At 66.2% G+C, this 27,963-nt stretch overlaps 1 protein-coding gene across 1 annotated transcript; it reads right to left on the reverse strand.

The window, feature by feature from the left end:
- Positions 1 to 113: 113 nt before the first annotated feature.
- On the reverse strand, positions 114 to 27,910 carry RAMP1 (receptor activity modifying protein 1). Its single transcript, XM_045845729.1, has 3 exons — positions 27,764 to 27,910; positions 17,416 to 17,554; positions 114 to 693 (listed from the first exon to the last, which is right to left on the reverse strand). Exons 1-3 carry the CDS (start codon positions 27,813 to 27,815, stop codon positions 438 to 440), a joined length of 447 nt encoding a protein of 148 aa, XP_045701685.1. The 5' UTR covers positions 27,816 to 27,910; the 3' UTR covers positions 114 to 437.
- Between the last annotated feature and the right edge of the window lie 53 nt (positions 27,911 to 27,963).

The raw sequence follows: 27,963 nt of genomic DNA on the forward strand, positions 1-27,963 counted from the left end.
TGAAGGCCCGTCCACGACGCCTGTCAGAGAAAGATGGCGTCTGGAGGCTCCGGTGTTTCTCCCCCACTTCTACTGCCTGTGAGCCGCACCCAGAAATGAGGACGCTTCCCAAATCCAAGGACACCCTTTTAATCACAAACTGCTTGTCTGCAGTCTGGCCAGAGGTGGGAGCGGAGCCCAGGGAGGCCTGCAAGCACGGCAGAACCCTCCCAGAAACAGCACCAGGCCCCCTGTGCTAGGGCGGCCCGCACCTCCTGCCGATCCACACCTGCACCACCCCGACGCCGAGATCCCGTCAGCTGGCCTCGGGTAGAAGGAGGGGGCTCGGGGCCCCGCTGCCCTCGGGCCCCGGGACGCCGTCCCCATCCAGGCCCCGAGCTGCCGGCCTCCCTGCCTGCCCGCGGCCTCCGTGTGCGGGGCAGCTCCCAGGCCGAGGCCTACACGACGCCCTCCGTGTGCTTGCTTCTCCAGACCACCAGCCCGGTCACCAGCAGGGTCACCAGGATAGGCACCGCGATCAGGGGGCAGAGGACGCTGCCAGGCGGGTCCCGCACGGCCCGGCCGGAGACGGGGCAGCCCCTGAAGTAGCGCCGGTGCACGGCAACGAAGAACGAGTCCACCGCTGCGTTCGGCCAGAAGCAGCCCAGCGTCTCCATCACGTGCCTGGTGCAGTCCGTGAGCTTGCCGTAGCTCCTGCCGGTGGGAAGGCAGGCCGTCAGCCCCTGGGCAGGCGGGGATGAGGCGGGACCTGAGCAGGGGGGGCCCTCCCCCCGTCCCCCTGCCTCGAGCATCCCCCGAAGCCCAGGCCCCGCCCAGGCAGGGACCCCGAGTCTAGGAGAGGAAGGCCCTGGGTGGCTCCTGCGGGGCTCCCCAGATGTCCCGCACTTTCCAGACCCTAGAAGGTGAGCTGGGGCTGAGAGTCAGCCCTCTCTGCTCCTGAGACCCCGCAGCTGGGACCCCACCCTGGAGGCGGACTAGCAGTGGAGCAGCCCAGCATCTTCAGACACCAGCCCGGGGGGCAACGAGCCCCCGGATGGGCAGGTCCTCAGCCCTTTCTCAGGAATAAACTTGTGATCTTGAAGACGGGTTGGTAGAAATGACCCCAATGGGAACACTAGGAGGAAAGAGCTGTGACAAATTAACGACACTCTCCACAACGCCACCTCCAGCTCATAACCTGAGTCCCAGAAGGAGAAGAGGGAATGGAGGGGGCGGGAAACACTTGAAGAGATAATGACTGAGAGTTTTCCCCAAATAATGAGACATCAATTCACAAACCCAAGAAGGTCAGAGTAGCCCAAGCAGGATCAAAAAAACCAAAGCAACAGTAACAACGAACATCCACATAGGCATGCCAGAGCCGAACTCTGGAAACCCAAGATAAAAAAAAATCTTGGAGTCAGAGAAGACACTTCCTGGGAACAACGGCAGGAGTTACAGCTGACTTCCCTCCTGAGACTACGCAAGCTCAGAGACGATGGGGCATCTTTAAAGCATTGGTGGGAGCGAGGGGGGAACACACTGTCTGTCCTGAATCCTGTACCTGGCAAAACATGTCTTCACATATGAGGGTGAAATAAAGACCTTTCCAGAGAAAAAAGAGCTGGGAGAATTCATTGTGCTATAAGAAATGTTAAAGTTCTTCAGTGAAAAGAATAGAACTGGCTGGTAGCCTTGGCTGGTGTGGCTCCGTGGCTTGAGTGTCAGCCTGAGAACCAAAGGGTTGCCGGTTCGATTCCCAGTCAGGGCACAAGCCTGGGTTGTAGGCCAGGTCCCCACTAGGGGGCGTGTGAGAGGCAACCACACATTGATGTTTCTCTCCCTCCCTTCCCCTCTGTAAAAAGAAATAAAAAATATATAGTTTTAAGAACAGAACAGAAAAAAATTGGGACCCATACAAAGAAACAAAGAGCTCAGCAAATGGTAAAAATGAAGATATTTAAAAAACACTTTCCTTATTTTTAATCTAGAAAGTGACTAAATGGAGCAGAAGCCATAGGTCAATATGGGAGAGACCCAGAGAGGCCTTCGAAGGCCTCTGTCATCCCCCACCCGCTGCCCGATGGTCTCTGAGTCGCTGGGTCCTGTTTTGTCTGCCTGGCTGCCCTCTGGGTCATCTCCCTGCATGGCGAAGAGAACAAGCGTGGTGGGGGAAGGGGTGCAGGACCCGCACCCCTGGGTGCGTGGTTTTCCCAAGGGCACAGGGTCTCATGTTTCAGGTGGAAAGTGGAGAAGCCGCAGAGGCCCTGACCGGCCGGGTCTCCCCGTCAGAAGCAGGGAGCAAGTTCACGTCCAGTGCCCGGCACCCGGTGAGGGAGGAGTGTGTCGGGCGCTGTGAAAAGTCCAGCCCTCTGCGCGGCGGTCGGCCAACCCCACGGCTACGCCTCCCACACGCTGGTTTGCGTGACTGTCTTCCCTGGGCCTCAGACCCACCAGCCCCGTGGGCAGCATGGGGTGCTCTGCGGACCCAGGGACAGTCGGCCTTACACGTTGACCCCGTCCTCTGCACAGGAGGCGCGGAGCTGGGACGCCCCTGGAAGGAGCCGTTGCCGCCTCCGGACGCGAGCAGCCCCCAGCCCGGAAGCTGCGACCCTGCAGACCCCCCAGGCGGAGGCCCCGCTGAGACCCAGCCGGCTCCGCGGGGGCTATTCTGGGAGCAGGCGCTGTCCCTGAAATGCTATCCTTCCAGCGTGCAGAGCCACCCCGTCCAAAAATAGCTGCAGTGCACAGTCGGGCCTCTTCATCTGTTTATTTATACATACGTGACAGCCGAGACCCGGGGCAAACGCCGCGGGCTCTGCCAGCAAGAGGGCGGTGAAGGAATCCCGGCAGGGCACGGAGTCCTCTGCGCAAAGGGACCCCGACTGCCCCAGGGCCCCAGTCCCCGTGTTCTCAGGGGACCGAGCCGTCCCCCCCTCTCTTGGGTGGGGACTTTCTATTCTGGGCCCCCGAGCAGGCTCTGCTGGGAATGCTCCTGACCTCGGCGGCGGGCGTTTCCCGGCCGTGGCTCCCTCTTGACCGGGAGGTGTCCACGGCCGCCCACGGGCTCTGGGGACCCGCGTGGTTGCTGTCGTCCCCCAGCGAGCTCTGACTGCCCCCGATGTGGAGAGCCTGGGCCTGGGCCCTGCCGCCCCAGGGACCGGGGTTCATGTCCCAGGCCCGCCTCCTCTCACCTGTCGGAGCCCCGGTCTCCCACGTCCGCAGGGGCACACGGGCACCCAGCTGACGGGGCTGCTGGCACATCGAGGGCCCGACACGCAGCAGTGCCCACCAGCTGGGCGTTTCCTCGCCGTGTCCCCCCGACGGCCGGTGTGCGGCTCGGGAAGGACACACTTCTCGTCCTGTGGACTGGCCAGCGTCACCAGGGAGAGTGTGTCTAGGCCCCCGGGAGCCCGAGGGCAAGCCCCCTGGGGTTCTGGTTCCCTGTGTCCGACCACCACTGGCCTCCGTCTCCCTGGGACACCCCACAACCCGGTGGCCTCCAGCAGCTCTAAATACCTGCTGGGGGTGGGGCCGGCGGCACACCTGGCGCCCTGGCAGCGGGGCAGGGGGGCGGGGTGAGCGCGGCCCACCGAGGCTGGCCTGTGACGGGCGGGGGTGGGGGGTCGTCAGACAGATAGGGTAGCGCGAGGGTGGGTGCACGTCACAGAGAAATAAATGCCCATGATGCCTTTGGGTGAATGGTTCTTCTGGAAATACAAATGGCTAATAAGCATCTGAGAAAAAAGTTCAACCTCGCTTTTAGAAATAAAAGAAGCAAACGCCCTAATAGAATCCATTTTAACGTCAGAACGCTCAGCCCGGGGGAAGCGCAGTGAAACGAGGCAGGCAGTCCCGCCATCACTAGCAGACTATAAACGAGGTGCTGGCCCGGGGGCTCACTTGGTTGGAGCATCGTCCTGATACTCCAAGGCTGCAGGTTCGATTCCCGGTCAGGGCTCAACATGCAAGAATCAATCCATGTGTAAGTAAGTGGAACAACGAACTGATGTTTCTCTCTCTTTCTTGAAAACCAATGAAAAAACATGGAAGATAATTTGGTAAAATTTTTCTGAAAAGCAATTCGGCAATAGGTATCAATACCCTGAAGACCGTGCATACCCTTTGACCCAGGGATTCTAGGTCACTGGGAATTACCGTAAGTTAACGGCATGAAATGCGGACGGAAGTAACGTAAGGAGGGGTTCCTCGAAAATCCGCAATTATGAAAACCAGTGAACTGCAGGACAGCGATGGAGGAAATTGTTTACACGAACCTCTGTGCACCTGCTACAAGGATACGTAGGGGGACGTTGTTATGACGATGCGGGAAATACTGACGTTCTCACGTCGGACGAGAGCAGAGCTGCTGAGACCCGACTGTGTGGACGTCCCGGCTTCAGCGTGCAGAGCTCCAGGCGGGGAGGGGACACCCGGGAGTGTTAGCGGGGTCACCCCCACCCCAGGGGCGCGCTGTGAGGGGCTTTAGCTCTCTCCGCCCTTCGGGGGAGATTTCCACAGTGAGCGTCTGTTGTTTTTATAACGACGCACCCACGGAGAGCGTGTTTGGAAAGAGGCCTGCGGCAGGCTGGAGGTTGACGTCGCCGCATTTGTTTGCTGCCGCGGTGGAGGGCCCCTCCCTTCCAGACCTCCCCCCCCCCACCGGGCCCCCCCCCCCGGGCCCCCAGCTGGCTGTTCTGCACCGAATGCCGGGGCTCGTGGGGCCGAGGGGCCCAGGCCCCCGCTGCCCTCCAGGCCCCGCCTCGCCCGCCAGCCTGGGGCTCCGAGTCCCGAGGGCGGTCCTGCCCCGGCTTCCCGGGAGCTTGCAGACCCGGGGCCTCAGAGGGAGCAGCCAGCACACGGCTTGCCTTCCTTGACCCCACCGTCTCTGCCCCCCTTGCTGGCCCGGCGAGGTCAACCCTGTCTCAGGGGCAGGGCAGCATCTCCCACGGCGGGGATGCCCCGTGCGGGCCCTCAGCTCCCAAGCACTGCAGACTCTCCCGGGCCCGGGGCGGTCAGCTGGCCGCGGTGCTCAGGGCTGCAAGGCCCGGGGCGGGGCCCTCCAAGGGCGAGAGTGTGGGGCCCTGCGCCCACACTCGGAAGGCGAGCAGGGCCACTCCTGCTCCGCAGACGTCCTCAGGGTCTGGGTGGGCCGGCGGCTCCCCTCCAGCGCTCTCGGCCCCCCACCCCCAGCCAGGGACAGGGACCCAGCCTCTCAGGTCACCCGGTCTGGGTGGAGTGGGCCTGTCGGGGTCCCTCCGGGATCCTGTGGGGCAGACTCCCAGGCGCCCCAGGTTCTCCCCCACCCCGCAGTCCCTGCCCCTCCTTACCCCGCCGCCAGCACCAACTGGGCCACCCCACAGAGGTCCCCGTGGCCTCCGTGCAGAAAGGTCTTGGCCACCAGGTGGCACCCCTCCCCAGGGACCTCCTCTTCGAGGTTCCTCTGTCCACAGGGACCCCCCCCACTTTCCCCTCCTTGGCCACCCCCACCCCAGACCTCCTGGGGCGTGGAGTCTCCCTCTCCACCTTCCTGCCTGGGGACTGGCACCCACCCCTCCTGGGCCAGCGGCTGCGACATCTGACACCGAGACAGCCCCGGCCCCACCTGAAGTCTGGTGCTGTCACAGCAGGCAGCCCCCCCACTCGGGGAGCCCCCACCCATCTGGGTCTCCCAGGACCTCCCCCCACGGAGCCCCCCTCCCCTGCCCCCCACGCTGTCTCCAGGCCCTGCGGCAGAAGTGACTCATCGCACTGACGCGCTGCACCCACATTTCTAGCCCCAGTTCCCACTTCTGCCCGAGTGTGGGTGGGCGGGGCCTTGGCCGACCTGTGCCACTTCTCCTTCCCCACCCAGCTGAGGCGGGGGTGGGGGGGCAGCCACCAACCCCCCCTACATCTGCCACCCACAGCTCTTCCTGCCACAGCCCTGGCCCTGCCCTCCCCCACCCCCAGCCCGCTGTCCACATCTTGTCACCGGCGCCCCCTACAGCTCCCCCGTGCTGGATGCAAAAGCCCTCCTGCTGTCCCCACCCTCAGCCAGGTCCCTGCCGTCCCTCTGGCTACATTGCAGCCACACGGGCCCACGTTTCTGCCTCAGGGCCTTTGCACACGCTGCACTTGCCGCGAGGAAGGCTCTTGACCCTGGTCTCCCAAGGCCAGCCCCCGCTCTCCCTTCATCAGGCCCGTCCCGGGCAAGGCCGGCCTGGGTGCCGCCACCTCCCTGGGCTCCCGGGAAAGTGGGCTTTCCTGGGGGGACGGGGCTTCCCGAGGGCCTGCCCTTCCGTCCGTGGGGCCCTCACTCACTGCCAGTCCCGGCGACAAGATGGCACCCCCCCCCCCCGCCCCCGAGGGCAGGGGCCGTTGAGGACACGGACGGAGTCCCACCGCCCCGGCTCCCGGCAGGCACCTCAGGGGCGCAGGGAACGGACGGACACTGAAGGAGAGGTGGGTGCGGCAGAAGCCACGTGAGGGCGGGAGGGGCGGCGGCAGGCCCAGCACCCCGCCCGGCGGAGCGCCACCCATGGGACGGAGGGACGGCGGGTCACCCAGCCCCCGGGACCCAGGCGGCCCACAGCTGCCACGTCTGACGGGCACGACCCCTCTCGGGGGGCTGACATGGCTCTCCCGGTTAGGTGTTTAAAAACCGGTGTGAGAGGGACGTGGAGAATAAAGTTATTAGACTGACTCAGCGGCTACATGCGGCGCTTCTAGTCTGCAGGGAACCAACCATCTTTTCAGCGAAAGAGACGCAGTGAGCTCCTGACCGGGAGACTGTAGGTCAGTGTCCTGTGGCTGCTGTGTTAAAAACTAGAATTAGTAAGAAAACGATATATTTTTAAAAAACTGAATGTACAGAAAGTAAAGACCACTCATGATGTTGAGGTCATACAAGAATTTAAAAATTCCCTTACAGGCTATTAAGACAACAATAATGGCAATGCCACATATTTCAGAATTAATGGGATCAAGTCAGACAGCAAAAAAATAGTTATTACTAAACAAACAAAAAAAGAGAGAAAACAAATAGCTCTCCAAATCAACACATTTTTAAAGAGAACAACAAAACTCTCCAAAGGTTGACTGATTTAAATGCATTAATAATTATTAAAAACTCCTGGCTGGCGTAGCTCAGTGGATTGAGCGCGGGCTGTGAACCAAAGTGTCGCAGGTTCCATTCCCAGTCAGGGCACATGCCTGGGTTGCAGGCCACGGCCCCCAGCAACCGCACATTGATGTTTCTCTCTCTCTCTCTTTCTCCCTCCCTTCCCGCTCTAAAAATAAATAAATAAAATCTTAAAAAAATAAATAATGATCTTACTCTAAAAAATAATTATTAAAAACTAACATTTATTGATATTTGGAAAAATAGGAAAATGAATAAGTAAATTCAATAGCGGACCCTTGACAAAAACGGGTGTAATGAAATAGGCACACTTTAGAGAGTGTCCAACCTACAGAAAGCAGAGAAAACCTCGCTAGACGGAACTGCAGGGAGAGAAGGGGAGGAAAGGAATGAGAGATAACCCGCAAAAACTGTATGTTCAAAAATGGCCTTTTTGGGGAAATTATAAACTATCAAATGTTGACTTCACAAGCAAAACACCTGAAAAAAAGTGGGAAATGTCACTAAAAAACGACGTTCACACACACGGCGCCAGACCCAGCGGCCCTTCCGAACCTGCAGGAACGCAGGAAAAGATGCGGAGCGTCCCGGTTGTCTAAGAAGTTCGCCGACCCCAGCCTCCGAAGCCCTGGAGACAGCCCGCCCACGGGCCCCGGAGCGACGGGGGGCCCCGCTGCCCCTCCCCGACAGACACCGGTGTCCTGTGGGAGCCGCAGGCAGACCCCAGCCCGTGCGCAGAACGCCGGGAGCGGGCTGGTTCCGGGGGCGCCCGAGGCCTGCGCCCGTCAAATCAGACCGCACCGCGTCCTGTCAAAGCAAGGACACGGGCTTGTTTCCACGCTGTGGGCAGGCACTGGGCAAAATTCAACATTCCTGACGACAGAGAAACAACCTTGAGCACCACCAAGAAGCTCTTAATGTGACAGAACCCTCTCGAGAGCCCGCCGCAGACGGCGCCTGTGTCACTGGAACCCCGGGGGCCTTGTCGTCCCGGTCAGGGGCCCGCCCATCCGTGTCGGGGGGTCAGGACTGTCTTCTGCCTCCTGGTGTCCAGCTTTGGTGACAGGGCTCCTGGCCGGGATGTCCCCAAAACAGTCACAGTGGAACCTTTCCCGGCAGCCTGGGGCTGGCTGCCCACCGGGCCCCTCCCATGGGTGACAGAGAGCCGCGCGGTGGCCCGGCCTCGTCAGGCTCCGTGGGAGCCCGCCAGGCCGTCTCACTGCCACCGAGACCTTGGGCATGCAGCCGGTCCGGTGGCCCTTGGGACGGACGATGGGCCCGCAGGGCTGTATTTCCCACGCCTGAGTGGGGCCGCGGGCTGCACGGGACGGGGCGTCTTTTGTGTCCGACGCCTCAGGGGACGCAAGAGGAAGTCGTGTTAGCTGTTTGGTTAGAAGCACGTCAGTCCAGGCCGCTGCCCTGGGCCTGGGCCAGGTGCCGGCCAGCTGTGCGCCCCCACACAGGACTCTGTGCAGTCGAGCCCCCCTGAAACCCACCGCTCAGAGCCACCCCGTCAGGCCGGGGAAGCCTGATGGGACGGGGGAGAAGCCGGTTCACGTCTCCCCGGCCGGGCGTGGACCCCCGGACAGCGCGGACCCCCGGAGCGCAGGGGGCAGGAACTGGGGCCGCCACAAACACTCGCCTTAAGGGGAGTAGCTCCAGGGCTCCTGCTACGGGTCATCTCCTCCCACTAGAGAGCGGGAACTTTCGATGTCTTGGCAATAAAGTAGAAAATAAAAAGCACAAGGGGATGTCCCCCTGCCCCACCCGTGGGTCCGAGGAATCCCGGCGTTCCCGCGTCCCAGGGAACACCCAGCGACGCGCCGGCTCCCAGGTCCCGGCCGGACGGTGCCGGTGATCCGCCCCCAGGTCTTGGTCACTGGCTCCCGCCCCTGCTGTGCCTCCCGACCTCCAGGAGGGTGCTGAAGCCGGGGTTCAAGGCCAGGTGGGCTTCCAGGGGCAAGGCCGGTGTTTGGGAGGCGGCGGTTTCTCACGGGGCACTTGGCCGGGGGACCGGGGACCCGGCACTCCTGGACGACGGGAAATGGGTGTGGGGCCGGCTCCCCACCCACCCACCCCCACAGGCCTCTGGCTTTGCCCGGGGTCCCGAGCTCTCTCCACCCGCCCTGGACCAAAGCCAGCCCGCCGCAGCCCCAGACACGCTAGAGGGGACACCACAGCCTGCCTGCTGGGGGCCAGGAGCTTGGGGGCGCTGCATGGAGGGCCAGCCCCCACGCACACGGCCCAGACAAGGCCCGGAGTGATCTCGGGAGGACGGGCTCCCCAAGCACCTCCCAGAGTCCCCACGTCCCCACTCCTGTCACATGTCCTCATTTCTGCCTGCCTCTCCAGGCCCGCTGGGGACAGGCCTGCACCCAGACCCCTCGGCCCAGGGCGGCTCCGTTTCCTCTACCTGAGCAGCTTCCTGTGGCCCACCTGGGCCTTCTGCCCCTCTCCAGCGGGGGCGGGGGTCCCCAGGCTCCTCGTGAAGCGCCCCCCCCCAGGCTGCTGGCCCTGTGCCCGCCACCTGCAGACACCTGCTGCCCCCGACTTGGCACCGGCTGACTCTGGCCTGGCGCTCCGGGTGCATCCCCTGGGCCGGCACCTCCGCCTGTGCCTGCCCCGCCCCCGCCCTCTGCTCCCTATCGCAGCTGCCGCTGGCTGTCTCCCTGTCTCCCTGGACTGTGACCTACCTTGCGGAGGGCAGACACACCCACTTTTTCCCTGCTGGACCCCGGGCGAGGCGCACAGTAGGGCTCCGTGCAGGATGGTGAGTGAACAAGGAGCCTGCGGAGCCTGCGACTCCAGGGCCCACCAGAGGGCTCCACTGAGCCCCCGCTCCCCAAGCCTGGGGTCGGAAGGGAGAGATGTTGGGGTCACTGCCCCATCCAGCCTTGGCTGCCTGGTGGCCCCAGTGTGGACAGAAGGGCCCTGGGGACATCTGGGGCTCCTGCCTGGACACGGGGCTGCAGTGGGAAGTCCTGAGCCCCCTAATGCCACCCAGAAGCACAGGTCCAACGTTCACTCATTCAGAGCTGCAAGCGTGCCTGGCCCGCCCCCATGGCCTACCCCGCAGACCGGTGACCAGGAGGCACAGTTTGGGGGAGGAAGGGGACGCCCCGAGCAGACTCTTCAGCTCCGTCCCGGTGCCCGTGGCCACCGGACACTCCACGTGCAGGCTGCATGGGGCCCTGGGTAGAATTCAGAAAGGTGCCCCTTCCTCCAGGCAGGGTGACTGGATTGGCCACAGAGCACAAGCCAGATCCCAGCCTCCACTAGGCCGGCTGTCCTGGGAAGCTCACGGCCTGCCAGGCTGCTGTGTGTCCTTGGGCGAGAGACTGGGAGTCTCTGAGCCTCAGGGTCTGCCCCAGGAAGCCCACTGGGGCTGAGGTCCAAGCGAAGGGGCCAGTGCCTGGGTAGCACCCGCCCCACGGGGGGACCGGCCGACCAAGGCAACTGTTACCAGCCCAGGGCCCGCCTCTTCCCGTGTCTCCTGGAGACTCCAGCAGAGCGCGGTGGACGGCACAGAACTTTGCCACCCATGGGCAGCTCTGTACGCAGCCCTGAGCTTCCCGAGCTGGTCACTGGTCGGGCCGCAGCGTGGCTCCCCCTGGGGGGTCTGCAGACAGAGCACCAGCCCCTCCCCAGCCCCCCCAGTCCTCCACCGGCCCAGCCTGTGGAGAAGCTCCCACAGGCCGAGAAGCCATGGAGGGGCTGCGAGGAGGAGGAGGGGGCTCCAGGGACGCCTTGCTGCAGAGGCGCAAACCCAGGTCCCACCCAGACAGACGGGCAGGCTCAGCTCATGCGCCAGGGCCGGTCAGTCCGAGAACTGGGGGTTCCAGGCCCCTGCTGGGAGTCTGCGATGCTGGGCCCTGGAGACAGGGCAGGCCCAGTCTCGGCCCCACTGGGTGATGGACGTCCATGACTAAAGGCCACACGGGAGCCGCCCAGGGAGCTGCAGGTGTGGGGTGTGGGGACACGGGGGCCCACAGGCCTCCCCAGCTGCCGTCTCCTGAGGCCACACACACACCACATCCCCACGATGGCCGCCAGCCCTGACGTTCCAAGGACGGGACGCACAGGCACTGGTTCACAGGACCTGGTGGCTCCCCACAGTGGCAGGTGTTCTGCCCCCCTCACAGACAGGGGCTCGCAGGGGGCCCCGAGAGCCGAGGCGGCGTGTGGTGGGCTGCCCGGGGGCTGACTCGGGGCCCGCCAGGCTCCCTCTGCCCGCCAAGGGGCCCCTGGTCCCTCCGGCCTGGCCTCTGCCGCTTCCGGCTGCCGTTCCTGCTCAGACGGCTCCGCTCCAGGGCGGAAGGCATCCGGGCGCCTCTGCCCGCTGGGAGGGAGCGGAAGGCTCCTAAATCCACCCCTGGCTGCAGGGCGCTGAGCTCTGGCACCAGACACAGTGCGGGAGCTGCCAAGGACAGGGCCCACCTGGCAGACGAGAGGGGGCAGGGGGCAGGGGGCAGGGCATCACGCGTCCCCTGAGAACCAGCCTGCTGGGGTCTGTGCTCACGGAGATGGAGCCACGGTCTGTAAATTTGGGGCGTGTCCCCCGAGGGCCCCCAGGCGCCCTCAGCCCTGGGGTCTGAGAAGGCGGAGAACCGGGGCTGGCCACCCAACGGTGCCCACTCTGGGCCGGCCTCGTGGTGGGGTCCTGGAGGGTCTCCTGGGACCCCTGGTGTGGACACCCAGGGCCAGGGCCCCTCCTGGGCCCCAGGCCCCCACCCTCTCCGGAACAGGGGTGTGTCCACGTGTCTGAGTTCCAGGATTAGGCATGACAGCCGGGGTGCTATATTTGGGCACCTTGGGGACACTATCCTCGCAAAGCCTTGCCGGTGGCTGGAAGGGGGGTTCTTCCCTGCGCTGCGCCCTGGGCCCCACCCTCAGGTCCGCCTGGAGCACCGCCACTAGGGCCTGGAAACGCTGTCACTCTCATGCCCCTGGATTCCACAGGGGCCCCTGAGACCCTCCCCCCACCCCTGGGGCCTCCGCTGCTGGTACCACTCATTTGGAGCTCGGGGACACCCTGAGGGTGAGGGAAGGGCTTGGCCAGGAACATTCTGCACCCAGAAGCAGGGGCTGGAGGTGCGGCTTTGAGCTCTGGGTGGCGGTGCTTTCGCCTGTGCAATGGGTGCAGGGGTCCCTGGCTCACAGCAATGGGGTGTGAGTCCCCCTGCTCCGTGGGGCAGACACAGTAAGGCTAAGAAGCCCCTCCCGGGCACCCGCTCACCCCTCAGGACACCTCACCGGCGCTGGTCACACCGCTGGGCGTGGGCCCCGCCCCTGGCCTGGCAGCCCAGGGAGGACAGCACCCTCTCTCAGCGCCCACCCACCCCGTGCCGGGCCGGAGAAGACCTTCCCTGGGTGGCGGGGGTGGTGAGATCTCGGGCCACACTGGCCTGGTGGGCGCCCTAAAGCCTGTGAAGGTGACCTCTGGGCAGGGTGACACTGTCCGGGGGCGTCTCACTGTGCCACCAGGAGAGGGGACGGTGGCCGTGGCTTTGCAGCACCCGACGGCTCCCCTCCTGTCCTCGCCCTGAGCGGAAGGCCACGCGGGGGGTTCTCCTGCCGGTTCCTGAGGGGCAGCCCCGGCATCTGGCGGGGGCTGGGCTGAGAGTGACCCTGCCCACGGCTGCGGCTCCTCCCCTGGAGCAGGGGGGCGGCCCGGCGGCCACACCACTAAATGTCAGAACTAATCAGTCGTGGAGGGAGAGGCTGGAGAGAAATCACCCCCGAGCCACCCAGATCTGACGGCCTTCGGAGCCAATTTATAGAAACTCCCAGGGAACGAGTAATCCTCACGCGCATAAACTATTCCCACCCTTGGCTGGGGGGTCATTTGCTCACGCAGGCGGTCGAGCGACAGTGACGCCAACCCTGAAACCAGATTAAGGACAGTCATGCAAGGGAAGCCAGATATCGCTCAGCAAGCAAATGTGATTAAAGTCATTTATCGGCGGAGGAAGCGGAGGCCCCGTGAGGCTGAGCGGTGATGACGCCACAGGCCCCGCCCCCCATCCCCCCCCCCCCCCGCGCGGCCCACCCGGGGCCCAGGCTGGGTCTCTGGGGTCCTTTTCCACTCACTGCTAACCCGCAGCGCCCGCAGGCAACACCCGGGCAGCCCCGGCAGGCCGGCGGCCGCTCCTCGGGACGCAGGGGCGAGGCCCCTCCCTCCGGGAGGACGCGCTCTCCCCCGCGGACTGATCTGTGATTACAGCCACATCGATTAGAACCTCAGTTCGACTTTCCTCGGCGTTTGGCAACAACGGTCCTTCGGTGCTTGCAGAACAGCGGGCAGACACTGCCTCCAAGAAAGCAAGCATCACGCGCGGGAAACAGAGTGAAAACCGCCCACGGAGGCGGGAGGAGGCCTTCTGACATGCAGACAGCGTTACAAAGCCTGGTGCTGGTGACTTAACGCTGGGGCACGCGCTCCGCCACACGGATAAAAAGGAACTGACATTGCAGACATGCGGACACGCACTCTGAGCTTTAGGCCCCGATGCTGTGTCAGCTCCCGCCTGTTCACGCGCCAAACGCGGCGAGACCACGGAGGGCGGACACGTTATTCTAGGACGTCCGGCCGATGGAGGCAGGGAGGGAACAAATTCTAATTCACGTCTCCATGGGGCGCCCCGCTGTGTCCGGGAGGCAGACGTGACTCCCAGGCACACAGCGACCCGCTGGAGGCGGGGCACACTGCCGCCGCCTAGGGCTCGCAGGCCTGCTGCGGCCCAGGCCCCCGCCCCCCGCCCCCCCCCCCCCCCCCCCCCCCCCCCCGCGCTTCTGGCCCCCGGGAGAAAGCCTGGGTGCGGTACCCTTAGGGCCGCCGCGTCCCGCTGAGTTCCCGTTTCTGGGGCTCTCCTCCTCCCCGGCTCTGCTCGCCCTCCCCGCCTGGCACCCACAGGAAGCGCTCTGGAAACGGGACTTCCTGAGGCCGCGTTTTCCCTCGTTCTCGACAGCTCCCCAAATTAGATTGTGTTCCCGGCTAATACGCGCAATCACATTCCATCTCCATCAGCAAACCCGGGCTGCAGCTGAGCGAGCCAGCCCTGGGACCCAGTGGACCCCGCCGGGTGCAGAGGGCACGCCTGACCCGCCGCGACCTGGTGCGGGGGCAGGGCCGGTGCCCCACACATGGTCCGGCAGGAAGGGGCTCAGGAGTAGACCTGCAGCCACGCCCAGGCCCGGCGTCTGGGTCCTGGGGCTGCCGGAGAGCCCCCCCAACCCCCTGATTTAAACCCAGAGCCACGCTGGGCTGCAGCCGCAGGGCGAACGGTCACCGTGCCCACCCGAGACCTGTGGAGGCAGAGCCAGCCCACGGCCCCATGGCAGGTCCCTCGGGAGCGCCCACTCGGGGCGTTTCTATCTCTGAGTGACCACGAGTGGCCCTGCTGAGTGCACTCTGGGGATAAGGCCACGCTCCCGGGCCACGTCCATGTGGAGGTCCCGCCCGAGGACACGGCGCCAACAACCAGAGGACACACGCCCACACCCGACACCGTTAGGCCGGGAAGCCCGGCCGCCCGGTCAGGACGGGGGCTCAGCAGCGAAGAAGCGAGTGGGGAGCTCCCCGGGGCCCCGGCGAGGCCCGGTGTGCAGGGCGCGCCGGGGGTGCCCGTGGGTCACACACGTCCCGTCAGAGAGAGGGGACGGGAGAAGGAGGGACGCCCCTGCTCACTCGTGCACAAGAATTGGAGGAAGGACAGGGCAGGAACGGAGGAGGGGTCACCCGAGGGGAGGGTGGGGATGGGGTGAAGGGCACCGGTGACTCGGGGCTGGGGGTGGGGATGAGGGGGAGCAGCCCCTCCCTTGAGTGCGGGCCTGGTGCCCGGAGCCCCAGGGCGCCGGTCGGTTGTCTGCGTCCACCGCCCAGGCCGCGGTCCCCAGTCACGGAGCCGAGCACGGCCGGGTGCTCTGGAGGTGCGTTCGGCTGACTCTTGGGAGCTGGCTGTCCGGCGAGAGGGCGGTGTTCACTGGAGGGGGCAGCGCCCCACCCGGGCCATTCAGACATGCAGAGGCCGAGTGAGGAGTCCGGCCGCACGGGACTCGCCCGACCCCACCATCCCCAGGGACGAGCCCTTGGAATGAACCTCGGAGGTCGCGGCGTTCCCTACCCCAGGGTTCAGGGGAGTTCCCGCACACCCTGCCCTCGCCTGGGAGCGTGGTTACGTCCGAGTCCCTGCTGTGAATATGTGTGTGTGTGTGTCTGTATGTACACCTGTGTCTGCGTCTCTGTGTCTGTTGTCTGTATCTGTCTGTCCGTCTGTGTGACTGCCTCCCACAGGCCAGTCCTCCAGGAGAGGAACCGGGGCCTCCCGGAGAAGGGGCTGGGGCCGGAGCGGCTCCAGATGAGCCCGGGAACCCCCTGATCTGTGACGCCAGAAAGGGAGCAGGCGCCCCCGGAAGGACAGGGCAGGGCAAGGCCACGGAAGCCAGGCCGCAGATGCTGTAGCAACGTGACATGTGCTGTGTGATGTGACGTGTCACGCAGCACATGCCACTGACGCGACACGCCGTGCAGCAGGTGTCACGCGGTGTGACATGTGCGACACAGCACACGCCATGGGATGTGACGTGATGCTGGCGGGTGAGTGGGGACTTTGCCCCCTCAGTTACCCTCATTTTCTTTTATTATTATTTTTTTTAATGCTAGGATTTGAGATTTTTTTTTTTTTTAGATTTTATGCATTTATTCCTAGAGAGGGAAGAGAGGGAGAGAGAGAGAGAGAGAAACATCCATGTGCGGTTGCTGGGGGCTGTGGCCTGCAACCCAGGCATGTGCCCTGACTGGGAATCGAACCTGCGACGCTTTGGTTCGTAATTATCTTCATTTTCTTTTCAACGTTGTTCTCTTTTGTTCATTTCAGAGACAGGGGGAGGGAGGAGAGAGGGAGAGACATTGGGGTCCGTTGCCTCTCTTGCACAGGCCCTGACGGGGCACAACCCACAAAACCGGTGACCCTTCGTTTCCAGGGTGCCGCCCCGGCCCCTGAGCCACGCGGGCCAGGGCCCGATGTTCTTTCTCAAATAAAAGGAATCCCCTGGCGCCCTCACCGGCCCCAGGCTCCCGGGCCCAGCTGTGTCACCACTCGGCGGTGACCGTGACTGCGGCGGGCTATCCTGGGCCCGGGGACGGTCGCTCCCGCTGGCACGTCAGGCCCCATGGGAACCTGGGGGAGGTGGCGGTGGTTTCTAGTGACATCACCAGTCACCGCCGCTTCTTTGGGAGCCTCGCTGGCGTCACCACCCTGTCTGTGGCTGGGCTGTAGCTGCATTTGCAATGCGGCTACTGGAGCCCACGGTCGCTCACGAGGAGGGGCGGGCAGAGCTCACGCCTCCCGGGACCCGGGGCGTGTCCGCGGGCGAGAGGGACAGTGTTTCGCTCAAACACAGGCCGCCTGGCCGAGGCGCGAGGCCAGGGTGCCTGAGGAGCAGGCTGTTCGGATTGTCTGATTTTTAACAACCTGCCCCCTGCCCCCACTTTCCTACCCGTGGCTGATTTTTCAGTGCAGGCGAGACCGCGAGTGTTCGGAGCGGTGTGGGCCACAGACAGATTCTCAGTTTAGAAAATGACACCTTGAAGGAGAGGAGTGGGGGACCCGCTGTCCCCAGGGCTCCCCTGGTCTCTTCACCCCAAGTTCTGCTCAGGCTCCAGAGGGGGGGCCGCGGAGCCAGACCCCCTGAGGGGACAGGGAGGTGGCGATGAGCCCCGACGGTGGGCAGAGGGGTGGGCGTGCAGGCAGAAGGACTGAATCACGAGGGGAAGGGCGCTGGGCCGGCTGCCCGCCGAGGGGCACCACAGGCCAGCCTGCTGCGCCAGCCTCCCCGCGACCCCAGGCAGCTCCCGGCCGAGAACAGGGCGGGAAGGACAGCCACGGCCTGACCGTGGGGACTGAGCGAGCCGGCATGGACGTCCCCGCACACCAGGGTGCCTGTCAGCGCCTCGGCCCCGCGGCCGCTGGGCCGTGCTGTCCGTGGCCCCCGGATGCCTGCACTTGGAAGGGCCACAGGCGTCTCGGGCTGGACACCACCAGGCGGGACCCTGACTCTCTCGCCCCCTCGAGGACCCCTGTGTGGGGCCCCAGGCCGCCCTGGACGCCTCCTGCCCCTCACTGTCCACGCTCCCCCGTCACGGGCCCCTCCCTCCCTCTCCGTCTGCCCCCACCCCCCAGGGCCACGGCCAGTCACCCTGGGCTGTGGGGAGGAAGCCCTCCCGTGGCCCCTCGTGGAGTCCTCGCCCCAGGCCCCGTGGCCCTGAGGTCCCCCAGCCGCGTCCCTCCCCCCGGGGGGCCCAGGGGACTCACCGGATGGTCTTGTCCCAGTCGCACCACCGCGTCGCCCCCACGGCCTCCATCTCCGCCTGGAACGGGGCGAGGCAGAGCTCCCGCAGGAGGGCGCCGGGGTCGGCGGGCTGGCCGGCGCTGGCCGCAAACAGCTGGTGCGCTGCAACGACAGCGGGGGGGGGACGGTCGCCTCTGGCCCACCTGCCCGCCCTCCCCTCAGGCGGGGCGCCCCTCCCAGAGGTGTGGGGGTGGGTGGGTGGCCCTCACAGGTCTGAGGGTCCCAGGAAGGACCGCACTCCCCTCGCGGGTGGGGACCGTCACGCGCCCCGAGAGTGCGAGGTGGCACCGGGCACAGGGCCTGACACTCACGCGCTGTTTTGCCCTCACCCGCCCCCGACCCGGTCCCAGGGCTTCACAGACGTGGAAACCGAGGCAGCGAGAGCGACTCACGGGGGCCGGACCCAGGCTGACTCCCAGCGTGAGGAGGCGGAGGGGGAGGGGGAGGGGGGGACTCCCCACCCCGGGGCGGGAAGGTGGACACAGCGAAACTCGGTCCTGTCCCAGGGCATGGGGGGGGGGACTGGGCCGCCCCACCCAGCCCCAGAGCCCCCAGCTCACATCCCACGTGCCTGGCCGTCACCGGTGACAAAAAGCCGACCAACTGTGACCTGACGTGCCCTACGCTCCCGCCTGGGTCAGGGCGAGACCGAAAGTAAGACGCTGTCACTCAGGCAGCGCGCTTAGGGAATCGAAATCCCCCTCCCCGAAGCCAAAGCTGAGGCCACTCTGGTGGGTGGGGGCCCACGGCCGCCCTGGCCGCCTCCTCCTCCTCAGGCCCAGCCCGGTCCCCCCCTCTCTGTGCGGCAGGCGGGGGTGGTGTCCTCCCCAGACCCTGGCTAAGGGCCCCGTTGGGCTCAGGCTGCCGGCTCGCCTGCCGCCCCCCCACCAACCACACTGGGGGCTCTGCCCCGCCGCTCCGAACGCCCCGCCGAGACACCCCTGAGCCGGCGCACCTGTGGGCCAGGTAACGCGCTGGCTCTGGCGGCTCAGGAGGCTCAGACACTGGAAAAGGGAAGGAACTCGGAGCGTCACCCTGACGCAGCTGGTGCCCCGCCCCTCCTCCAGCCCCTCCGCCTGCCCCTCCCGGGCTCCCGCTGGCCAGGCCCTGCCCAGGCTCACTTCCTCAGCCTCGTGGGGCAGGCAGAGCGTGTCCTTCTCCTCCGGGGGCCGTGTGTGCCGCCCTGGCGCCCCCCACTCTTTCTGACACACGCGTGTCCGCCCAGCAGCTGGGCGTGTTCGCATCTGTCAAGCGAGCGGGACGGCGATCCCCAGCTTCGCTCTGCGAGGGGCTGGCCGGGGCAGGGTGGGGGCCCGGGCCCAGCAGGTCCCCTCCAGCTCTGGAGGGCCAGTTCCAGGGAGAATGGAGACGGCCGTGTGCTCGGCTGGGGTGGCCCAGGGCTCTCCGCTGCACATGGTGAGGCCACTCAGGCCGGGACCATGCTGGACAGGCCTGTTTCGACGGCTCCGCTGGTGGTTCCCGCGGCCCCAGAGGGTCAGGTCATCCGGCAGAGCCGGTCCCCAGGGCAGGCAGGGTGCCTCCTCTGTCCCCAGCACCCGCACTCCCCTGCGGCCAGGAGGGCGCGGTCCCCTCCAGCTGTCCCCGGACCACAGTTCCTCTGGTCCACATGTCCCTCTCTGGCACACTCAGCTCCATGTCTCCCCACTCCCTCCAGCACAGAGACCAGCCCCCGGCCCCACCCGCTGTCCTGTCCTGGCCCGCAGCCTCAGGGTCCCCCCCACGCCCAGAGCATGGCCCTGGCCCTGCGGGCAGCCCCTGCCCTGGGCTGGCTGCGGGGCCTGCCCCCTGGCCTTGACCCTGGCCCTGGCTCTGCCTCCCAAGGGTGGGCCCCTGCTCTGTGGGCACGGAGACCCGCACCTCCCTTCCTGCCCTGCGGTGGCCGGAGCCCACCGGTTCCCTTCGCAGCCCCCACCCCGGGCTGAGGGGCAGCCGGGCCACCAGCCAGGGCCCGGGGAACAATGCACGCTCTCCCACCAGCCCAGGGAGGTCGCTTCTGTGTGGAGGAGGCAACATCGCCTTTTTAAACTGAACGAAGCCCCGAGGTTTAACCATCATCGGTGTTTGCGTTCCGTGCCCGTGAGATCTCGGGTGGGCTCACCCGTCAGCCACGTCTCCGAGGCCGGGCAGCCGCAGGGCCGCCTTCCTGCGGTCCCGGCACAGCCTCCCCGGCCTCGCATCACCGGGAGTCGGAGGACCGGCCCCGAGAGGGGGACACGTGGCCAACGGGGGCGTGGGGCCCCTGCACCCCAGGTGCGGTGATGGGGGCAGCGGCTCCCCCGGGGGCCTGGGCCGCGGGGCAGACACATGAGACCAAGGGCACCTGGGCTTCGGAGGAGGGACGAGGGCCCGGGCACCCGTGGCCCGTGTCTGCACGTGGCCTGTGGTGTCCCCACGTGTGGCAGGAGGCTGACCGCGTGTTTGCAGAAAGAGAACCACAGCCCCCCCCGCTGCGGGAGCCCCGCGACCTCGACGGTGGGGGCGGGGCTGGGGAAGGGCCGGCTGCGGAGAGTGACCCGGCTGCGGCCTGAAGGCACAGCCTCCCCTTTGGGGCTAGGAGCTGGGCCCCTGGGGAGCAGCATAGGTGCCTCCAGGGACCTTCCACACTCCGATCTTTCAGGCGGCCACGGAGGGGGTCCCCTAGCTCCCGCAGGCCTGCTCCCTTGTTGGCCACAGTTTCTTTACCTACGAAATGGGACCCCCACCCCCAGCTGGGTGGGCTAACAGGGCTGCTTCCTGGGGGATGCGTTTAGGGGCGGGACCCCACCTCAAATCGAGTGCGGATCCCTGCGAGCTATCAGGGTGAGCCGCCCTCAGCAACTCACTGGACCCCGGGGTCCAGCGGGCCCAGGGACGGGGGCCATGACAGAGGGCACAGGACACCTCCCCAGGTGCTGAGAGCCCATCTGCACCGGCTCGAGTCCGCACGGGCGTGCACGCGTGTCCGAGCCTCCCGGATCGCACGCGTGAGCGTGCGCGGTCCTTCCATGCCTGGCGCGGAGGAAACGCGGTCGTGGTGGAGGGTCGCTGTCGTCCGTCTCCCGTCCTCCCGTGCCGTCCCCGTGGCGACCGCGCCGTTCCAGAAACGCCATCTCCGTGTTCCGCGCACTCCCTCCCCCGAGAGCCCCGGGGGAGCCCTCGCTCGGCAGGGTCGGCTGCAGCCGTGAACCACGCCCCCTGGGCCGCCCACGTCCCGCCCCAGGGAGCCGCCCACCCGCCTGCCCGCCGGGGACAGGACGCAGCGCCCGGAGCGTGACGTCATGACGTCACCAGCGCTCGGTTGGGACGCGTGGCCCCCGGTCTTCCTCGGCGTGTCCCGAAGGAGGAAAACCGAAGCCAGGACGACGAGGAGCTGGAAACACGAACCCCGTGCCCAGGGAAAGCTCCTGCTGCACCGGCAGGGCCCGGCGGACCGTCACCTCTCGCGCCCGCGCGGCACGCCGCCCCGAGACCGCGGGCCTGGGAGCCCGGGGCCTCCCCCAGGCCGAGGCTTCCCGTACATTTGGGGGGCCTGGCGGCACCACACAGGAGGGAGCGCGTGTGCTGGGGGGCGGCCCACTCCTGGCCGGGGTCGGCCGGCGCTCTGGGCCTGCTGTGGCTTCTAGAAAGCTCCGAGTGGTCTGGGCCTGTGACCCGGCCCCCTGCCGCATCTTGGCTCCTGGTGAGGCCTGCGTCCCTGTCGAGAGCCACCTCTGCACTCCTTCTGCTAGCACGTGGATCAGGCTCCCGGGGCGGTCCCAGGCCACTTCTGGAAGTCACACGGCCCTGAGTGGTAGAGGGGGGGGACGCTCACCTCGGCACCCTCGGGGGAGGGGGGAGGTCGCCTGGCCAGCTCTCCCCGCAGTCTGGTGGCAGGCCGGCCCCTGAGGGCTGAGCCCTGCAGAGGCGCCCCCGGAACATGAGGTCACCCCAGAGCAAGGGCCCAGTGGCTTCTGCCCTGCGTCCCTGCGGGGCTGGCCTGTCCCATCTAGCAGGCCCGGTCCCGTCACTCCCACGGGTGCCCATGAGGGGCACGGTGCCCTCGGAGAAAGGCAAGAGGGTTTTCTCCATTTTACAAACAGATTCCTGCAGCTCGCCGGTGGAAGAATTAGGTTTTTGCATGTGTTTCCTACCACACAGTGCCGTGTCCCCGGCACAGAGAAGCCACCGGGAGCAGCATGTCCCCCTAGGGACTTCACAGACGGGTGTGGGACAGAGTCTGGAGACCAACCCCCCACCCCCGGGCGATGAGGGGCCCCTGCTGCCCCTCCCGCTCAGTGGTGCCCCCCGGCCCGGCCAGCCCGGGGCACCAGCGCACCAGGGCCCGCAGCCTGACAGCCATGGAGGGTCACAGCCCGGCAGGTGGCTGCGTGGGACGTTGAATGGCTCTCCCCGAGCATCGTGCCCACAGGGTTACCCACGGAACGCAGGCGCATTTTCCGTCCCTCTCCTGCCGCTGCCCCTCGAAAATAAAGTAAAAAGCACCTTGTCCCCCCAGAGAAGGACTCAGGTTTGCTGCCCTGAGCCAGGAGGAAGGGGCGGGCCCGCACCCCAGCAGCAGGAGGTGCGCAGGAGCTGGGGGCTGGGCCGTCCGGGCCGGGCACCCGAGGGGAGGGCAGAAGGAAAACAGAGCGAGGAGCCAGCTCTGTGGGAACCGGGGCGGGGAGACGGCCAACCGCAGAGCACATGCACAAACAAGGAGCTTCCTTCTGCCCACAACCGCCGGCCAGAAAGCAGACGGGGGAAGGATCCCACTCAAAGCAGGAACACACCCCGATCGCGTCCACTCTCGGTGGCAGCCCAGACCCCACCCGGTTCCCAGGACTGGACAAGCCGGCCTGCCGGCGGACAGAGGCAGGGGGGCGGTCGGCTATTCCTGGATGCGCATCCTCCCCATCCATCCATGAGTCCATGCGACTGCCCTTCAAATCCCCACAGACATTCAGCTCAAAGCCAGCAGGCATTCCAGATGAGCGGATGTTTCTGTGATGCCGAGGAAGACCTTTGCGGTGACCTTGGTGGCGAGGATAAAGGTTGTGGTGGCGGCTTTCACTTCGCCCTCCCAGGCCACCCCCGCCCGAGGCTCTCGCCCCAAACACTCCTGACTCCACCTCTCCCTTCCCTGCCCCGGGCTCGTGCGGACACCTGCCCGCCCACCACGGTCCCCGAGTGTCTGAGGGGACGGCCAGCCCACCGTGGCTGCTGTGGACGGGGCTGCCGGCTCTACAGCGAGTGGAAACAGAAGACATTTGAATGTCGGAAAAACACAGCTTTTTTAGTATAAGCGTGTCCTCCATGTTTCACCAGACATACTTAAATAATTTGTCATTGATCTGACATTTGAATCTGACCAGGGCCCTGGGGCTCAGCCAGAAGCCTCAGCCCCGCCCGGGCCCGGGCCTGGCTGACCTTGTCGGCCTCTGCCTCTCGGCCCGGCCCAGACCCAGCCCCACAGCCGTCCTTCGGGTTCACCCCTGGAGCTCTCTGGAGTCTCCACTCCTCCCCTCTGAAACCTCACCCTGCACCCCCCGCACCCCGGGCCTGGCCCCTGCCTCCACCCCCGCCCCGCCCCGGCCCACACTGCCACAGAGCCCAAGGAGCCGGGCCTTTCTGAGAAACTCCGGTCTCCTCCGTTTACCATCCCGCGGGCTCCCCTGGGCCCTGGGAGGGGACCGGAGCTGCCTGCGGGCCCGAGGCCCAGGCTCCGGTCAAGCGCTCCCTGGCCCTCCGGCACTCAGTCACGGCCCAGAAAGTCCTGGAATCAGGGCCTGGGTGTCGCAGCCCCGGGGGCTGGAAGCTCTTCCCTAGCTCTTGGGTTTGGGCCCCACCCCCAGCTCCACGCCCTCGGTGCTCTCTCTCCCCGAAAGCAGCACTGTTCTTCGTTTGTTCGTGCTCCTCGTTGGCCCGGAGCAGGGCCTCTCAGCCGACCCCCCCACCCCCCCGCTGGGCTGCTCTCCTGTGGGGGGCTCCCGGGGCACCCTCCTTCCCGAACCCTCTCCCATCATTGCACCGAGTGGCCCACGTGTGCACGAGACGGAGGCAAGCTTCCAGGAGGTCCAGTGCTTTCTCCAGCGGCTGCCGGTCCACCCTCTGCCCAGCCAGCAGGCGCCCCTAGCTCTTGCTACACATGGACCCACGGAGCCTTCCAGAGGCAGCGAACGCACGGGCAGAGTGAGCCGACCGGACGTCCCAGGCACCGAGCTTCTGTCTCAGTGACCGCTCTGGAGACCTTCCCCGCGTGTCTTGGGGCCCTGCTGTGGGGCCCGAGAGCTGCTTCCCTCCCCGTGGACACGCGACCCTGCGGGGGGTGCAGGGGGTGGCGGCCTCCAGGTGTCCGCTGGTGGCTCATGGCTGTTTGCTTTCCCAGGTGACGATGGGCTCAGGATCCTGCCTGGCGGGCCTGGCGGGCGTGGGGTGCAGAGCCCTGGGGAGCAGGGCGGGCCCCAGGGTGGCGCACGGGGCTGGCTGAGGTGGCCTGGGAGGTGGCGGGTGGTCACTGGGGCGGGCCCGGGGGACCGGAGGACTATGAGCAGAGGGCAGAGTGGACGCAAGCCAGGCGGCAGACGAGGACAGCTGGGGTCCGGTCTCTGGTCACAGAGAATCCATCGCAGGGGACCCGTGCGGGGGCGGGGGGCGGGGGGTGCGGGGCGGCAGGAAGAAGAGTGAGGGGGACGCCGTGTGGCCCCCCAATGAGGGTGAAGACAAAGGGCGGCTGTGACGCCGGCCAGGGCCTGGGTGTCCGCAGGGTCCTGGCCAGCACGTCCGGCTGCCCCTGCTCCCGCAGAGCCGCTTGGGATCTGTGCTTTAAACAGGGATGGGAGCGCCGTCTCTCCGTGTCAAAGAAAATACCGAAAGGGAACAGTCTCGGGGGAAGAGAAGCGGTTCCAGGGACAACAATCCCCCCATTGTGCTCCGGAGAAGGCAGGCTTGTTCGGGCCGGGAGCCCCGCCCCACCGCGGTGACGCAGCCCTCCCGGCCGAGAACACCCGGGGTCTCCAGAAACCTTGTGCAGCCCGGGGTCGCCCTGCCCTGGGGGGGTGTCGGTGGTGAGGACACCCCTCTGGGGGCTCAAGCGGGGAGTTGGGGGCCCAAGGGCACCCCTGGTGTGGCGGCTGGGGACGGGGCAGAGTCCTGTTGCTATGGTGCCAGTCTCTTCGCCGGCCAGGAAAGGGGCAGGGCGGGCTGGCAGCACGGGCCCGGCGTGCACACTGGAGCCATCGTGGCCGCCATGGCCACCTCCCCTCCCCCACTCTCTGAGGTCCTGCTCGCCCTCCTCAGCCACAGCATCTCCCCCTCCAGGGGGTCTTCTCCAAGTCCCCAGGGCGACCAGCGGCCCTTCTCAGAGCCCACGGAGCGCCTGCCACCACCAGACACTGCCCTGCGAGGGACCCACCTGGCTCCGACACGACGAGGTCACAGGGCTGAGAAGCCCACCCCAGGGGCTCCGCCTAGGGGCTTGAACGGAGTCGGGAGAGCTCCGTCTGGTCACAGGCAGGGGCCGCGTCCCTCCCTCACAGGCCCGGCCCGGCAGACGCAGCAGAAAACAAACAGGGGGTGCAGCCCGAGTCCCAGGCTCTCCCTGAGACGGCCCTGGGGGCAGGCCCGGGCCCACTGAGGGGAGAGCCCTCCAGGCCGAGTGGACCCAGGGACAGAGAGGCTCTGGCCCCAAAGAAGGGGATGCTGGAAGCCAGCGGGCCAGGCTCCCCTCTCGGGGCCGGAATCGACACCGCTCGGGGCTCCGGCACCGCCCTCGCATCACCCCCGCTGGACGTGGTTCAGTCTGGGGGGGAAACCTGGAGGAGGAGACCTTCCCAGGGAGCTGTTCGCCCGACAAAAGGCTTCTAAGTCAACACTTCCCTGACGCGCTGCTGACCGCCACCTCCTCGCAGACACGGACGTTTCTCAACAGCCCTGGCCTGGGACCGACCACACGCACACCGGCTGGCATGCGCCCGTGGAAGGGAGACAAGAATCCAGAAACTTCTCCCTGCAGGGAGAGTCCGCAGACACACTGAGCTGATTAGCAGATGGGACTCCTCTGGGTTCGGGCTCCAGGACCAGACGTGCCTCTTGGGCCGGACGCGGCACGGCAGCCCGGAGCGGCCCACGCACCGCGCTTCCTGGGACGTCCGGGGGTCACAGCGACCCTTGTGTGGGGGGAGAGTCAGAGAGATGGCAGCAGCCTCGAAGGGGAGCCCCGCCCCCGCAGCTCGGCCCCGGGGAAGGGGTGCGCTTCCGGGGACAGGCTGCGGGAGCGCCGGCCTGGGCCAGCCCTCCTGAGTGGCGGGGGTGGTGGTGGTGGGGGGGCTCACGAGAGCAGGGGCCCGCCACGCCGTCCCACGGAATGACCCTGCGCCCTGTGGCAGCGTCCTGTCTTCTGACCGACGAGAAACGGCGGTTCGGCGGCGTCACCCGCAGCTCCCGAAAGGCGTGCGGGCCGAGAGCCTCCCGTGAAGGGGAGGGGTGCGCAGGCCCAGACACCCTCCCGACCACGCACAGGGAGCAGCAGACTGAGTGAGAAAAGTCGCTCGGTCGCAAACACCGCTCCGGGCGAGCCCCTGAACCTACAGACCAGAGCACTTAAACAAAAACACAAAACGTCCCCCCTGGCGCCTCTGGGTGGCGAGGTCTCCCTCACCAGCGAGGCCCGGCTGAGGCCCCAGCAGGGGAAGGACACGTGGCATGTCCCCTCATTCTCCTAATTACCGCTGGGCTCCCATGACAAGAATTTACTAATAACCTCATAAAGCCGTGTTTATTTTTTTTTCCAAGACGCGACATTAGCCAGGCCTCTCAGAATAATTTAAGATTACAGAACCTTGGCCTCCCACCAGGACGTGCATGGCGCTCTCTCGGTAAACAAGGCAGGCCTTTCTTTCTGTCGCTCACGCCGCGGCGCTTTGTCGGGGCGCGGCTTCCGCACGCCACGGGGAGCGTCTGTTTATGTGAAACACAAGAACCAACAACAACAACAAAAAGGACACAGCCCGCTCTCTGCCTTGCTAGAGAGAAACGTTCATGTCTTTGGAAACCAACACGGTACGTTCCCCGTCCAGCCAACAGGATCCTAACACGAAAGAAGAGAATAATATTATTTTAAGATCTGGCTTCGCGCATAAACCTCGGCCCGAACACTGAAGCGGCGAGATCGGTTTTCAGGCGGTGTGACAGGGGTGCCGAGGGCTCCCTGCGTATCCCACGTTCCTTGGCGAGGCTTCGGCACAGCGGGAGCCCTGGGATGGCGAGACGCCCGGGACCTCCTCGGCCCCCTGCCGCCCGGGGCCCGGCCACCTCCAGGACAAGCCGCCCTGCCCCCAGGTGCTCCCTCGGCGGCCAGAACAGCGCGGGGGTCACCCCTTCACCAGCACCAGCAGGTGCTTCTAACCGCACCACCGTTTCCGGGGAAAGGTCCTTCCAGGGCCGCTGGAAAGTCAACGACCCATTCAGTTTAGATGAAGAGGCATCTAAATACACCAAGTGAACCCGAAAGCTAAAGCCACTTAAAAAAGACTCCCTAGCGTTGTAGGAAAACTGGGGACAGGGAAGTAAAGGGGACAATGATCTTTTAAAAATTTTCTGAGCCCGGCGACAGGTCTTGTCCACCCTGGGTTTCAGCGAGGACTCTGTCCCAGACAGGAAGCCGGCGCGCTCCGCCGGCTCGCCCCCAGCCCCCCTTAGCGCGGCCCCCAGCCGGGAGCGCAGCCGCTGCCCAGCGAGCAGCAGGAGCTGGGAAATGCCCCCAAGCCCGCCCGCCCCCTTCTGTGGACAGCCCTGGGGGCTTTGTTTGCGACTCGGCAACGGCCCGTGTTTGAGTGAGGGTTTCGCTTTTCGCTGATCTCGGGGTAAAGGGTCGTGGTTCTGATTCCCAAACACGCGGTCCTCCCCCCCCCCCGCCCCCGTGCCTGCTCCCACAGTTCGTGCGCAGGCGGTCGCCGCAGCTCCAGCGGGGGCACAGGCGTGCGGGCGGGGGGGCCCCGCACGTCGTAGCTTTCCTCCGGAAAAGCCGCGACTCCCGGGGGAGGAAGCGGGGGAAGGTGCCTCATGCTTTTAGGAACTCCCTGCCCCCCACCCCCAGTCCCCGCGAGCCCCCCTAAGCTGCCGCTCTTGGCACCGCCCTCCGCGGACCCCCGTCTTCGCCCCCGGGGCTTCCCGTGAGCCAGAGCCACGGCGCCCAGACGACCGGCCAGCAAAGGGGACGCTCGAGGGGTGCGCCCGCTGCGCCCGCTGCGCCCGCCTCCTCTGGAGAGTGCCGGGCGGACGGGTGAGGGGCCACGGAGTGCGGGGGCCGGTGGCCCGGACCTCGGTCCTACTCACCCAGGAGCAGCCAGAGGCTGCGCTGCAGGAGGCCGCGCAGGCCCGGGGCCATGGCGCGCTGCCGAGCGGAGCCGAGCCGAGTCCGCCCGCCGCGCGCCCCGCCGAGGTCTGAGCCGCTGAGTGCCGGGGGCGGGAGAGGGAGCGGGCGGGAGGCGGCCCGCCCGGCCCACTGCGCTCGCTCCTCGGGTGGCGCAGGCCCG

This window comes from Phyllostomus hastatus, unplaced genomic scaffold (genome assembly GCF_019186645.2).
Source record: "Phyllostomus hastatus isolate PE091 unplaced genomic scaffold, TTU_PhHast_1.1 phas_contig_477, whole genome shotgun sequence".
Classification (NCBI taxonomy): domain Eukaryota; kingdom Metazoa; phylum Chordata; class Mammalia; order Chiroptera; family Phyllostomidae; genus Phyllostomus; species Phyllostomus hastatus.